The sequence below is a fragment of the Micropterus salmoides genome, unplaced genomic scaffold, assembly GCF_014851395.1.
Source record: "Micropterus salmoides isolate LMB-PRFRI ecotype aquatic unplaced genomic scaffold, ASM1485139v1 Ms_hic_scaffold_8, whole genome shotgun sequence".
NCBI lineage: Eukaryota > Metazoa > Chordata > Actinopteri > Centrarchiformes > Centrarchidae > Micropterus > Micropterus salmoides.
In genome coordinates this window covers 26,861,155-26,873,318 of record NW_024044570.1, presented here as the reverse complement: position 1 = coordinate 26,873,318, position 12,164 = coordinate 26,861,155, and the positions used below count along the sequence as shown (strand labels likewise).

Sequence of the window (12,164 nt, the reverse complement as noted above, 5' to 3'; positions counted from 1 at the left end):
TTTATACTGCCAGGTCAGCCTAACCAGGCGCTGAACCAAGGCACGGGGTGGAGGAGAGGAGCGGGAGATGAGGAGGAGCGCGAGGGGGAGGAGGAAGGGGTGGCAGAGTGGCTCTGCTTGAGCTGGATTTCTTATTAATCAAATCACGAGTGTAGCAAGTGTACAAAGCACAGCACCCAACTTCCTCCCCACCGAGAAAGAATGACAGAAAGAAAGAAAAGACAAACAGAAAGAAAGAAATGCCCTTGCTTCAGCAGAAGTAAAACGTTAAATGTGGAACTATTCCACTTTTTACATTTAAGAAGAAACTATTTGTTTTGTGCAGGACTCTTGTGTGGGGCAGCATAAAATGAGGAGGAGGGGGCAGAAAAACGTGCCCAACCATAAACCAACATAACCAGTTAACTCGTGGCTTGACTGCACTGCCACTGAGATCCACTGTACGCATCAAGCTGTGTGGCTTCGACTACAGTTGCAAACACTGTGCGGGCCATGCAGGGACACACACCTGATAAGCAGCCACTCCACACAATGCTTATCATTTACACACAGCAAGAAAAAAATGCCCCACTACACCACACTTCCTCTTAATGTCATTAGGATCAACAATGACAGCTGGACACAATGTACTATAATGAGATCAACATATGAGAACTGCAGACAAGAAACAGTAACCCGACATAGAAAACAATGGGGGAGGACACACAGATGAGTACAATGTGGGAGAAAACATTGTACAATGGCAAATTGATTTGAGAGGGGCCAGTGCAGTATAGATTTTGCTGCGTGCCGACTGTGTTGTGCTATAATCTACAGACCAAGTATGAGGTTTTAGAGTGAATGTGAATGTGAATACCGGCCTTGTTTGCTGCTCGTACATACTGCAACCTGAACTTTTTTTGAAAGGATGGCACTTGAGTTAGTGAAGAACACACATATGCAAACACAAAATGAAATAGGATCATGCCTGCAAACACAAACACAAGGAGCCAGGTTCCTGTTTGCTACCTATCAACATTATGCTGTAGTCATTATTCACCCTAATGTTCACTCGACAGAAGGCCCAGAGTGGAATGAGGGTTTAACCTCTTCCTGGACACACAAATATAATTATATTCTCAGACAAAAACATTTAAAAATAAAATAAACCAAAACAGAGGAATAAAAAAAATCGAAAATGATCCACCGCCATTTTTTCGTTTGTGTAATCCCTTGTTATTTATGCATGGGTTACCTTATACATTCCCAACAGGTATTCAGTTTGTAGGGTTCAGATATGTATTAACCCCACTAATAATAATAATAATAATGATTATCACATCCACCGTGCTGAGTGAGTTCATAGACCCGACTCTTTACTACATTTTTAGAATATGAGCACTATCTGAGATTAGTAAACTATTGACTTCAATTGTGCAAAGACTGAGAGAGTCAAACAGTAAAAGCTGAGGCAAAGAGGGAGACAGTCACATGGAAATATGTCAGTTGGAGGGAGCACTGCTTTGGAGGGTGTTTTGAGGAGATGGCATCATTGCCCCACCCTGCCACCCTGCGCTGACCCATGGAACAGACTACTAAGAATTGGTTTTGGGTGTGTTGTTGAACTCAAGGGTCAAAGTCTGCTGCTGCATTAATATCCACCAGACAGCTGCAATAATGTCTGTCCTGCTCAACAAGCTCGTCGCCACCAAGGATGCACCCACACAACTCACTGCATGTGTGCAGAATGTGTGTATGCACGTGTCAGTAGGCGTGTACCGACAGATATGCATCTATGCATTTCTGAGACTCCACATGTGCCTGTGTGTGTATGTGTGTAACTTTGTTTTGAGAACTTCCTCAGCTGTTTGTCAAGGCTCTTACATCTTAGCTACGTAGTTTCAACATGCATGAAATCACAACCCCAAAACACACACACACACAATGGGATTAATCTGATGTCCCTCCCCTTCAAAACCCTGCAATGAACCCCGACAACAGAGGAACCAGTCCAACCTGACCAGGCATCACACACAGGCAGGGCCAACACTTCCTGTATTTCCAAAACACAGCTGTATTCTACAAACAGCAAACTGATAGGAATGTCTAGTTTTAAAAAAGAAAAAGAAAAGAGGAAGGTGTTTTTAGGAAAAGATACACCTAAATGAAAATGCTTTGCTGATTTCTTTTTGTTTTCTTGTTTGTTTTACGCACAGCTGGTAGAAATACAACCAATGCCTGACAAACTTTCAGCTCTCGGTTGCTTGCACACTGTCAGCTTGAAACCAGGATGGCGCACTGTTTTTGAATGAAGTTGTGATATACAGGCCAGGCAGTGTGTAATTGTAAGTGCTGATGCTGGTGCATGAAGCCCACTTTTTACTGCCTCAAAGATGGCAGAAACAGGAAGAAACAGGCAACTTCTATCCATCTCAAATCAGAGCTCTTTAAAACCCCCACATGCGGCTGACCTTCTGCTCCCCTGTCTCCCCAAGTGTACTCCACCTCCCTATGCTCTCTGCTATCAAATACAAGCTGGGGATGGTGCACATGCCTCCCCAGGCAACAAGAGTGTGTGATATTTCAGTGGGGTGTGTGAAGCTCCTACTCGGGGCCTATTAAGGCCACAGATCAGACTACAGATGCCTTTTTCTCCCTCTAAAATGCCTCAACATGCACTCCTGCCTTCATACTGCAGATGACTCATCCATATGCACGCTCAATAAATTGTTTTCATTTCCTAATCTCGCTTTATCTCCTTCTTTTTAACCCTCTCTCCTTCTGTAGCTTCTCTCACTCTGTCTATCTATTGTAAGGGGGCTCTCCATGCTATATATCAAACAGCTTTTAAAAGATTATAACACGTGTTCACATACCAATTTAGCAAGGCATATGTGTCCTTAATCCAACTGACAGTGTGTCGTAAACATGGCTGTTGAGTCTTTCTGGCCACAGAACTGAGGTAATAAATATAGCTAGCCAACTCAGCCCTCTGCGTCTGATTTGGCGTGAAAATCGCAGCTTTAGCCGATTATATTTACAGTGTCCTCACAGTCACAAATAGCCAAAAATAGTCAAAAATATCAGGCAGGAAATGGCTTTTCTGACCATTGGTTCAATACCAACATACTGAAGGGCGATCTATGAGAAGTACACATTTGAATTGGCTTGCATAAAAGGCAAAAACCTTCAAAAAGAGAATAAGAGCTGTAGGTTTTACAGTTATAACCATTACAACAAACTTTGTTTAGTAAATTACATGAAACAAGATCCATCTACAGTAAGAATTTGCCAGTTTGGGTTTTTTCCTGCGGTCTGAGTTATTTCTAAACTCCCAGTTCATTTAGTAGTAACTGAGAGGGATTTTAACAGATGGAAAAGATGAGCTGTGGGAAGGCAGTAAATAATGATTCATCGCACTGTAAGATGCTTTACTGTGAATAAAGATAGAAATGTTAGCTTAGCTGAGGTATTTTTTGTCCAGGCTATTAAAATGTTGAAAGGATCTGAATGAGTTCCATGTTACTGAGATGGATGCCACTTAACGCTGCCATGTTTTTGCCCAAATGTCTTTAAGTTTAATGCAACTGAATGCAGAACTCCTCCTCTCACACGCTGTCTGTCTCACAGAGGCCTAATGAGGTAAAAACAGCTCGCCTGGCCTAGACTGCTCTGTAGCAGTAAAGGGAAGAGAACAGGTCGTCACAGCTAAAGGTCAACTTTTGGCCTTTTTCTAGGCCAGCTTCTCTAAAAGTGATGGAGGGGTGGGAGCATGTTTGTGTGTGGCAGCAGCTGCTGGGCTCTGTCAGGGGAACTGAGGAGATGGTGCCTCACCGGACGGCACTGATCCCAGATGTAAAAAGGAGACAGGTTAAAGGAGCCGAGGGTTAGATCAATGACCCCCAACACCACCGCCACCAACAAAATCCCTCTTAGACCACTGACCCCCACCACCACCACCCCTCAACAAACCACCAACACCCCCAGCCTCCCACCCCCACAAAAGCGCCCCTGACCCCAGGCAGTGCCCCTGAGGCCCATGGGCCCCCATAACAGGGTATTCATCTCTCTACCCCAGCTCCACTGCCTCCCTTACTTTATTTTCTGCCTTACTGTTTCAATCTCTGTCACTCCCTGTCTCTCTGCCATTCTCCCTCTCTGCCTCTCAGGCTGAATGGAAGGGTCATTTCAAAAGGCTGCACCAGGCAGAGCTGCTGGCTGGCCATGATGTGCCTGAGGCTTTGAAGTGAGGAGTGGATCTAAAAGGTGTGCAGCCTGTTTGTTATCCTGCAACACACTTGGGCCCAGAAACATAAACAGGTACTGCTTTTGCTCTTGCTGAATTCTGTTTAGTTAAGTGTTCAATGGATGCATACTTAGCGATAATAAGCGACACATGCATGTATGATGAACATTTTGAGCAATAAATGTCATTAATGTTTCTGTTTTGTGACCACAACAGTTTGTCAAAGCTAAGCATGCTTCTTCTACAAATCCACTACAATAAAATGTCTGAAAAAGTACTTTGTTAGAATAAAATAGCAGCAATAGCAAAGGCATAAAAATTTTTTCAAACCTTTCTGAAGATCCCAAATATTGTATTTTTAATAAAAAGGTTGGTTCAAACTGTCATTAAACAACCATAATCATTCACTTATGCTGGATATAACTGGATGTTACTAACTGTCTACATGCTCATGCAGTTGAGAGGAAATATTTCTTACAGTCAGAACATACTGCTTTTTCTCATGTCAGTAGTGGAGTGGTATTAGAGGAGCAGCAGGATTTTCTAATTGAATCAATGACTTTTTAACATCTCTCCCTCTCCACATTATCCCTTAAAAGCCCATAAAAGCTTGGTTTTCAGCCTTCAGCGGTACAGAGAACTAATTTTCTCTACATATGTGAATATTAAATAGATACAGAGACCATTTTACTACATTTTATGACTATAATTCTTAAAACCTCTGAGCGATATCTATCACTTTAATCTCCTGCTCTTTTTGACATGTAACTTGTTAGTTTACCGTTTAGTGAAACAGATTTTTTACAGGGAATATGGGATTCCTAAGAGAATCACTGATCTGAAAATTAAGAAAGAAAAGGCATCACTTGAGAGGGAGGGATGTATTTGTAACAGTGATTTTTTTTCCATTGCTTGCTAGCATGGGGATGTGTCATCACAACTGTTTTCATGGGAAAGGAATAATGAGACTCACACAGCACAGAGAAAGAAAGAAAAATTAAATGAGATTGACTATGAAGACGAGAAGTAGAGAATGAATGCATGTGATAACGAATATGAGAGCAAATATTCCACAAAAAGCAAGCAGGGGGAAAGGAAAGGGCTAAAGCTGCTCATTTCCATGCCTGTTGACTCTTTTGACTACCCCAGTCCTTGTCTATTGCTGTCTCCTTTCGCTGCTCTGTGCCTTTTGCCTCCTGGCTCTGGACAGAAATGGGCCTGAGCGCTCGTCTGATCTTTGAAGTCCTTTGGTTATCAGCCAGGCGTAGCACTGTACCTGCAGCCATCTGTGAAGGGGCCGCCAGCAGCCACCCATCGCTTCACTTCCCTTCCATGACCGGGAGGGGCCAAAGCCAGGAGTGGTGATGGGGCTGGCAGCCCACATTTGTTGGCCGCACATTGTAAAGCCCATAGCTGTGCCTGTGTCAATGAATGTATACCCTAAGAACCCCAAACTCAGTGCCCTCATATTACTGTATAATTCAGTCATTCTCTGCTCATTTCAATATCTGTAAACACCCTCTCCCTCTCTTTCCTCACCCTCCCATCGGGTGTCTTTCCTTTGGAAGAGGAGGAAAAATGTGGAGGTTATGTGGAGCCTTGATTAAAAACTGCAAACCATTTTTCACACTGTGCTTCATGTAATATAAAGAGACAATAAAGATCTTTTGTTTAAATTAAGTGTCTGTGAGTGTGGTAGTTGCCCTCACCATGCAGCTTTAGTACTTTACATCATCTGTTGTCTTTGCACCACATTCGAGGCTTTGTTCAACTTTTTTACTTGCTTCGTGTGTGCATGTGCAATGTGATGTGTTGTGAAGTTGCCAATGAGCCAGTGATAAATGCAGCCGTTATCGGCAGCTCTCTTCCAGAGAGTGCGATGTCAAATGGTGTGGTATGGGGGGGACAATATCACAAACAATAGGATTATGACCTGCGACAATGTGCACCACAAACAAGCGGGCACTTTGGTTTGGGGGGTTAGTGATGGCACTAAGACAAAGCCAGGGGGGCAGAGTGAGGCGCAAAGCGGGAGTCTGAGGGCTTCTGGGCGGGGGTCATGATTACGGAGAACAAAAAAGCTACAGTAGTTAGACCTCTTCTGAGACCAGCCTCCAATTACACAGACACACAGACACACACACACACACACACACACACACACAGACACACACACACACACACAGACACACATATGTGGGGGCTTCCAATCTGGCCATCAGGCTGTTGCTAAAGTGTCACATGGGCACCATGTGTGCTGGCCAGTGGCCTCTCGGCTTATCAACAAACAGAGCGGGACGGAAGGACAGATATGAAATAGATGTGGGGGTGGGGCAGTGAATCGTGGGGTGGGTGGGGGTGGGGATGGGTATTGGAGGAGTCAGTGGTGGATGATGATTGCAAAGAGAGCATGTAAAATATGGTATGCACAAAAAATGCAGATGATGCTCATGCTGCACTGTGCGATATTATTCACACACATACTGTATATATATATATATACATTTTTTTAAATGATTTGACACCTTTAGCATATAAAGTTCTCTTTATGCTTCCTGTGTAATTACTGCTTAACAGATAACAAAAGACCTCATTCACTGTGTTGCACTGAGAAGCAGTAAAATGTGAACCTTTGTTTGAACCGTGGCTCTCATAGCAGTTCAAAGCAATGGTTGTGTCATAGGGTGCAGAGACTCTCAGCACTTTATAGCTGATGCTACTCTCATCCTCACTGTATAGCGCTTGCAACATTACTTTTAGTTTTAAATTTTACATTTAAGACACACATTCGTCTAATCTTTTCTCTCACGCTGACACTTAAATACAAGGAGGTTAACGGTTTTTTAGATAACATGGCACCCCACTGAGAACAAGAACATTCTATCCCCCAAAATGCTACAAACAATCTAAAGAATAAATCCCAAAATAAATTTTGGATTCAAATGTGTAAACAAATATGTGTGTGTTTAAAGTCTTAATTCCAGCAATCACATGTACTGTAATGTATTTTATAACATCACATAAGAGCAATTTAAATCCATATAAAAGAAAGGTTTTAACTTTTATTACAATAAGTAAACTAAAAAACAACCGTAAGATGCCTTTAACGCTAGTTTCCTCCTTAACAGAGCCTCGAGTTGTTATACTGCTAGTCAGAGCCAGAGGCAGCTGTTCCACACAAGCTGACACCATACACAGTGTGACAACAGTGCAGGGGAAAAAAGGGCCCTTCACACATGCATGACAACCAACACGGAAATGCCTTATGTAAGCAGTCGACAGGGTTGAGGCTCCATCCCAGCCAGCCTCCCCTTTCCACTTCGATAAAAACGAACTAATGTCAGCAACTGATGTGGTCTCCCGCTTCAAGGACCTCGGAGCCCGGCTTTCAGAGTTGTTTCCGAGAGAGGCCTAAAACATATGGCAGGAGCACTAAAACAGGAGGCTTACTGACTGAGGAGAAAATGAGAATTGCAAAGTCCCTTTGCATCTCAATTGAATTTCCTCCACACAAAGAAAAAAGAGCCATAAGAATGATGTGCTGGAGTGCTGGAGGCAGCTTTACTCCAGAGAAATTTGCTGAAAAGAGTATATGAAAAGTTGAGCCTGTTGAAATAGCCATAGGTATTCTACTCAAATTCAAGGCTGGGCCTCCTGCATCAGACTGGCCTCTACCAACCTGTCATTTCAGTTCAGGTTGATGTTCCCCTCCCTCCACCCCATCTGTTTCCCAAACCCTTCAGATCACACCTGTGAACTATTTCAGCACATCAGAGAGCTCACATACTCCCTTGTCTTCAACTGAGAGCTACACACACGCCTCATCTCACATAAAACTCACATTCTATCTCCCTCCAAAGCCTCAGCTTCTTCTACTAAATGCTTCAGCAAATCAATAGCACAAAGAATCCCCAAACACTGGATTTCACTTCCTTTTCAGGATAGGAAGCTTTGAATAATGCAAAAGCGATACTTGTAGAGACAGCTTATCCATTTTCATAACCCCGTCTGAGCAACCTGCCTTCCAAACAAGTCATAAAGTGATGCATCAGGTCAACAAACAGATCAAAACGGGCGCTGAGTGAAAGTGAAAAACAAGAGATAAACATTCATAATGGCAACTACAAGGATTTGAAGAGTAATGACTGTTCTTACCTGTGAGCTATTTAACTATGACCCCATCTCTTACCAACTGTTTAGCTATCCTCCCTCCCAAGGCCTTGCTCTTTCTCCTGTGGTTACCGAAGAACTAAACACACCACCCCGCTTGTCATAACAGTCAGGAAGAGAGACTCTCCTCCATTCCCTTGGCTCTGCCACGGGGTGTGGCCCTGCCGTGGCCCCCAAAGGGCTCTTCCTGCAATTCTAATCAAAGTTTAAAAAGCTACAACCTTAGACTCTGGGCCTGGGTCGTGGCCTGTGAGGAAGATATCAATCAAGTGGCTCCAAACGAGCGTGAGGGTAAGAGGGAAGGAGACAGATAAAGTTGAGGGCAGTTTTTGAGAAAGTCTGGCTCTCTCTGTCCTTCTGTCCACAGAGGAGTACCTTACCCTCAACAGCATTCCCCATACCTGAAAACCACAAGGTAATTTAAAGTCACATTAACACATAATGGTCGTGTGGATGGATAAAACATTAATCTGCCTGTGATGCTGCACTGTCTGTCACCGCCGCCATCATCATCAGTGTCTGAGTCATACCCCAGTCCATTTTTCCAGGCAGGAATGAATGAATCCTCTCTGGAATAGTACTGGTTGACCTGTGAGCAGCAAATCTGCAAATGAAGTTGCCTTCCTGCCTGGTACCCAACTCTGCAGCTGTCTAATCCTCTTGCAGGCCTGCCCTACAAATGGGTGATGGCACATGTATACAGATTCATACACAGATAGAGACATGTGCACACGCAGACATGAGCACACCACAACACCCATATCTAGCCAGGGGAGAGGGCAGGCAGGCAAGCATGGTTTGGCTGTGTCTGAATATTAGCTTTTCCACAGCTGGGGACTGCTGGACCTGCTCCGTTCATCAGACATCCATCAAGGTGTCAGTTTGGGTTATGAGACCAGGCTCCCAAGGTGATCAGACTGCGCCCTGCCTGCCAGCAGGCCTGCCTGATGGCCATCTCTCTGGGCCAAGAAGGCAAACAAATGACAAAAGCATAACCAACAGGAACGTGGACAGAAATTCACACAAACACAATGACCACTAGGTCAGGCTTATTTAAAGAAATAATTCTTAACAAATGATTATGAAAGGGAAATCAAGTTTAGAAAACAAAAGTCTACTGCTAAGTATCTTTACTCAACAAGCTCAACTTTAAACTATAAGAGGAAGTAGTTAATCTTATAGATTGAAGTTATTAGTTGCCCTGTAGCCAAGGGTGAGTAATCACCATAATAGCTAGTCTTAGTCTACACGAAGGACCCCCCCCAAACCTATTTTCCACTGGAGACTTTGGTCATTTCCATGACTGCTCTACATAACGGCCCTCTCTAACACTGAGGAGGACAGGCAAGGTAATTAATTCCCCCTGCCACCTCTTTCTCTTCCCTTCTCCTCCTCTCTGTGGTGAAGGGAAAAGCCAGGGAATGTAATTTACACTCATTACCTTTTGCATAGGAGTCTCATTTCAACTTTTCTTTTCATGTTGAAACACCGTCTTCTCGGGCTATGCCTCTAAGCTAACAAAGCCCTAATGAAAAATCACCACAATATTCCTATACGTGACATAACAGCACTTAGTAAGGAGTTTGTAGTAACCTTATTGTAGTTTGTGATACTGCATCTTCTATAATAGCCTATTATATATCCTCTTCCTATTAGAACCTGCTTTTGCTAGTGATATTTGTATAATGTCACTTTAAAAGCATTACTTTCAATAGTTCTTTTTCTTAATAGTAATTTTGAATAGAAAAAGAGGGGTTCCCTTAAACACCAGCAGAGGGACTATAGAGTAGACAAGAGGATATTAAACATGAGGATGTAAAAAATAAATATGTGAAACATCAATGCTCATCATTTGCTTTGTGTTACAACTGAATTAGTATAAGATTCTGATCAGCACGTGAACCTCTGTTTCCTTTATAAATACTGTTAGAGGATATCCTGTCTGTTTCCAAAAACATCAGGCTACAGTACACTACTTCTGAATGATACATTACTACAGCTGAATTAAAACCAGATCTAACACAAACTGCATGAATCGTCATCATACTAATGTCCCTGTTTAGTTATTTTCATACTAATATAATGCATTGGTATTATTTGTGTAGTTGCAGCCGGACCACTCACAGACCCCAGATCATGCACGGATTATAATGGGCCGCTTGCATTGTTTTACATTTAGGCTATAACCCACCTTTCAACGACATTGCACAGCAAACACGTTGTTTGTGTGGGAATTACTCTCTTAGATCAAAAAAGAAACCTGTATGACAGCAAACAATTTAGAGAGACATGCATGGGTAGCATTCTCCCAATTGGATTAGTCACAGCCACAATGCTGCAGCGATAGCGAATACGTTGTTTTTAAGCTTGCCTTTGATTTCCGGAATACAAATAAAACATCGAAATCAATGCAAAGATGCACTGCAACATCTAAACTCAGCCAGTTTTAAGATTGATACGAAATAATTTCGATATAGAAGAATGAGATAGAGACTAGACTCGGAGCGATCGGTCTCCGACCTTCTTTCATTCCCTCTCCTTCTTTAAGCAGAGCTATAATTGCTACCAGGAACAAACATAAGGACAAAACACAACATGTCCAGGTGCGTGGACACATGTAGACCACTGTATGTTAAACACACGCTTGTCTTTGACCTTATTCATGGAGCCTTAACAGCGCTATTTTAACGGACACATCTCAGACTGGCAGCACAATCTGAGTAACGTTATTTTACTAATATTCTTTAACTGTGACCAAAAGCGTTAATGCACAAAACCGCATGGGATTTGATAGCCCACTTGGCGGTAGGTTTAGAAAACATAATGTAAATATATGTTTAATGAATCTGACTGGAAAAGGAGAGGGTGCAACGCATCTCTCCCACCGTATCAGCCGCAATTCAATTGTATCACAACTGATACAGTAAAGGCTCACTGACTGAGCCCGGCGCAGGAAAGAAACAGTAGATTTTCAAAACCATCTTACCTTCGTATACAGGGGCCATCGGTGCAAGGGTTTCTGTTATTCATGGCAAAAAATAAAGCGAGATTTCTGTTCAAAACTCAATGAAAATCTGCCATCTTGAAACAGTGATGAGAGAGTCGCCGCGGTCTCCTGCATTACTGGCCCAGTTCATTAGTGAGGAAAATGCTCATAATTCATATCCAGGCGTTTTTCAAACGTAGGGTCCAACGCGAGGGACGCGACAAAGGAGAGGCTGTGCAATGCAAATCCCACCTGCGGTATATTTCTGGAGGCTCAAATGATGAGCCACGATGACAGGTTTACTTCAGCTATTGTGCGACATGTCTGTGGAGTGAGGAGTCTCTGCAAAAGTTGCAGTGGTCAGAGCGCAGCGAGTTTGGTGTACAGTGAGCGAGTCGACTGACGAACGAGTCGATGGAGGCGACGGGGAGATGTTTCACTTTGGACTCCAAAACAAATACTAAGAATGGGAGTCACATCGTCGTCATCATCATTACAATCATCGTCATTTAGCCTATAAGGGCGTTGTGACAACAATCCTTAAAAAAGGAGGAATAAAGAGAGCAATACAGTGTCAATCTTAATACAACTGGGCAAGTTTCTACAACACAGAGGCAGTTCAAAGCGCTTTACAGAAGGCGAAAAGAAATACAGTAGAACAACGTTTAAAACGCAATAAAATTAAACAGACACACAAAACAATTATATTAAAGGAGACGCAATAAAATGCAAATAGACAAAAATAAAATTGTAGGTTACACTTATGGCACTACCTTACTGGTC

General features: G+C 42.9%; 1 protein-coding gene across 3 annotated transcripts in view; it reads right to left on the bottom strand.

Annotated features, from left to right (window-relative positions):
• The window catches only part of hipk2 (homeodomain interacting protein kinase 2), a 71,752-nt gene extending 59,951 nt beyond the window's left edge, over positions 1–11,801 (bottom strand). For 2 of the 3 annotated variants that reach the window (XM_038706786.1, XM_038706787.1), the window contains exon 1: positions 11,382–11,801. In XM_038706786.1, the coding sequence (XP_038562714.1) occupies positions 11,382–11,400 (19 nt within the window). In that variant the 5' untranslated portion in view covers positions 11,401–11,801. The remainder of the gene's footprint in view (positions 1–11,381) is intronic. The other variant, XM_038706785.1, reaches the window with a different exon arrangement.
• Positions 11,802–12,164: the final 363 nt, after the last annotated feature.